The following is a 1378-nucleotide window of genomic DNA, read 5'->3' as shown; positions in this document are numbered from 1 at the left end:
CTGGGGCATGTACTGGGATTAACTGGGAGGAAACTGAGGGGGACTGGGAGTGACTGAGGGAGCTGAGGAGGGACTGGGGGAGCTGGGGAGGGACTGGGGGGGACTGAGGAGGACTGGGGCATGTGCTGGGATTGACTGGGAGGAAACTGGGGGGACTGGGGGGACTGGGGGGGACTGGGGGAGCTGGGGAGGGACTGGGTGGACTGGGAGTGACTGGGAGGGACTGGGGGAGCTGAGGAGGGACTGGGAGGGACTGGGAGGGACTGGGGCATGTACTGGAATTAACTGGGGGGACTGGGGGGGACTGGAAGGGACTGGGGGGAATGGGAGGGACTGGGGGGAGTGGGAGGGACTGGGGGAGCTGAGAAGGGACTTGGGGGGGACTGAGGGGGACTGGGGCATGTACTGGGATTGACTGGGAGGAAACTGGACCCATCCAGGTCCCCCAGCACCCCCGTGGTGTCCCCAGGGTGTCCCTTCGGTCTCCCCACAGTGTCCCCTCGGTGTCCCCTCGGTGTCCCCACAGTGTCCCCGTTGTGTCCCCACAGTGTCCCCTTGATGTCCCCACATCCCTCCATGGCCCTGCTGACCCTTCTCCTGGCCCTGCCCGCCCTGGCCTGGGTCACCCCACCGCCCCCAACCCCACAAGGGACCATCCAAGAGGTCACCCTGGACATGGCGCCCTCGGCCTTCGACGACCGGTACCGTGGCTGCGGCCCCGCCATGGCCGCGGCGCTGCCGGCGCTCAACCGCTCCGAGTTCCCCCTCAACGCCGACTACGCGGCGGGTTGGGCCCTGGCGGCGGCCGAGTGGCGCGTCCGGGGGTCCCCGGCGAGCCCCAAAACCCCGCTGAGCCCCGAGCAGGCCGTGGCCCTCTTGGCCTACACGGCGCCGGTGCCGCTGCACCGGGCCTTCAACGCGGCGTCGCGGGCGGCCGGGAGGTCCCGCCGCCACTACCGGGAGGGTTTCCACTTCAAGGCCTTGCATTTCCTGCTGACGGGAGCGGTGGGAGAGCTGTGGGAGAAACAGGGCCGGCCGTGCCGGCGGGTTTTCCGAGGGGTGAGCGGGGTGAGGTTCCGGGCGCGGGCGGGAAGCGCGGTGAGGTTCGGCCACTTCGCGTCGGCGTCGCGGCGAAACGGCAGCGCCTGGGCCTTCGGCGCCGACACGGCCTTCGAGGTGCTCACCTGCCACGGGGCGGCCGTCAGGGAGTTCTCCTTCTTCCCCGAGGAGGACGAGGTGCTCATCCCGCCCTATGAGACCTTCGAGGTGGTTGAGGTGGCCGGGGGGGGCAAGGACGGGGTGAGGATCTGGCTCCGCTCCGCCGGGACCCTCAGCAACTACAACTGCGAGTGGTTGAGAGGTGAGGGCGCGAGGGGAC

General features: G+C 69.6%; 1 protein-coding gene across 1 annotated transcript; it reads left to right on the top strand.

Annotated features, from left to right (window-relative positions):
* Nucleotides 1–576: 576 nt before the first annotated feature.
* Nucleotides 577–1360, top strand: LOC113979946 (GPI-linked NAD(P)(+)--arginine ADP-ribosyltransferase 1-like; the record flags this gene model as incomplete). Its single annotated transcript, XM_027707224.1, has 1 exon — nucleotides 577–1360. A coding segment is annotated over exon 1 (784 nt), but the record flags the coding sequence as incomplete, so codon positions are not given.
* Between the last annotated feature and the right edge of the window lie 18 nt (nucleotides 1361–1378).

This window comes from Neopelma chrysocephalum, unplaced genomic scaffold (assembly GCF_003984885.1).
Source record: "Neopelma chrysocephalum unplaced genomic scaffold, ASM398488v2 Primary Assembly neopelma1_90827, whole genome shotgun sequence".
Classification (NCBI taxonomy): domain Eukaryota; kingdom Metazoa; phylum Chordata; class Aves; order Passeriformes; family Pipridae; genus Neopelma; species Neopelma chrysocephalum.
The sequence above is the reverse complement of the archived record's forward strand: the minus strand, read 5'-3'. Positions and strand labels throughout refer to the sequence as shown.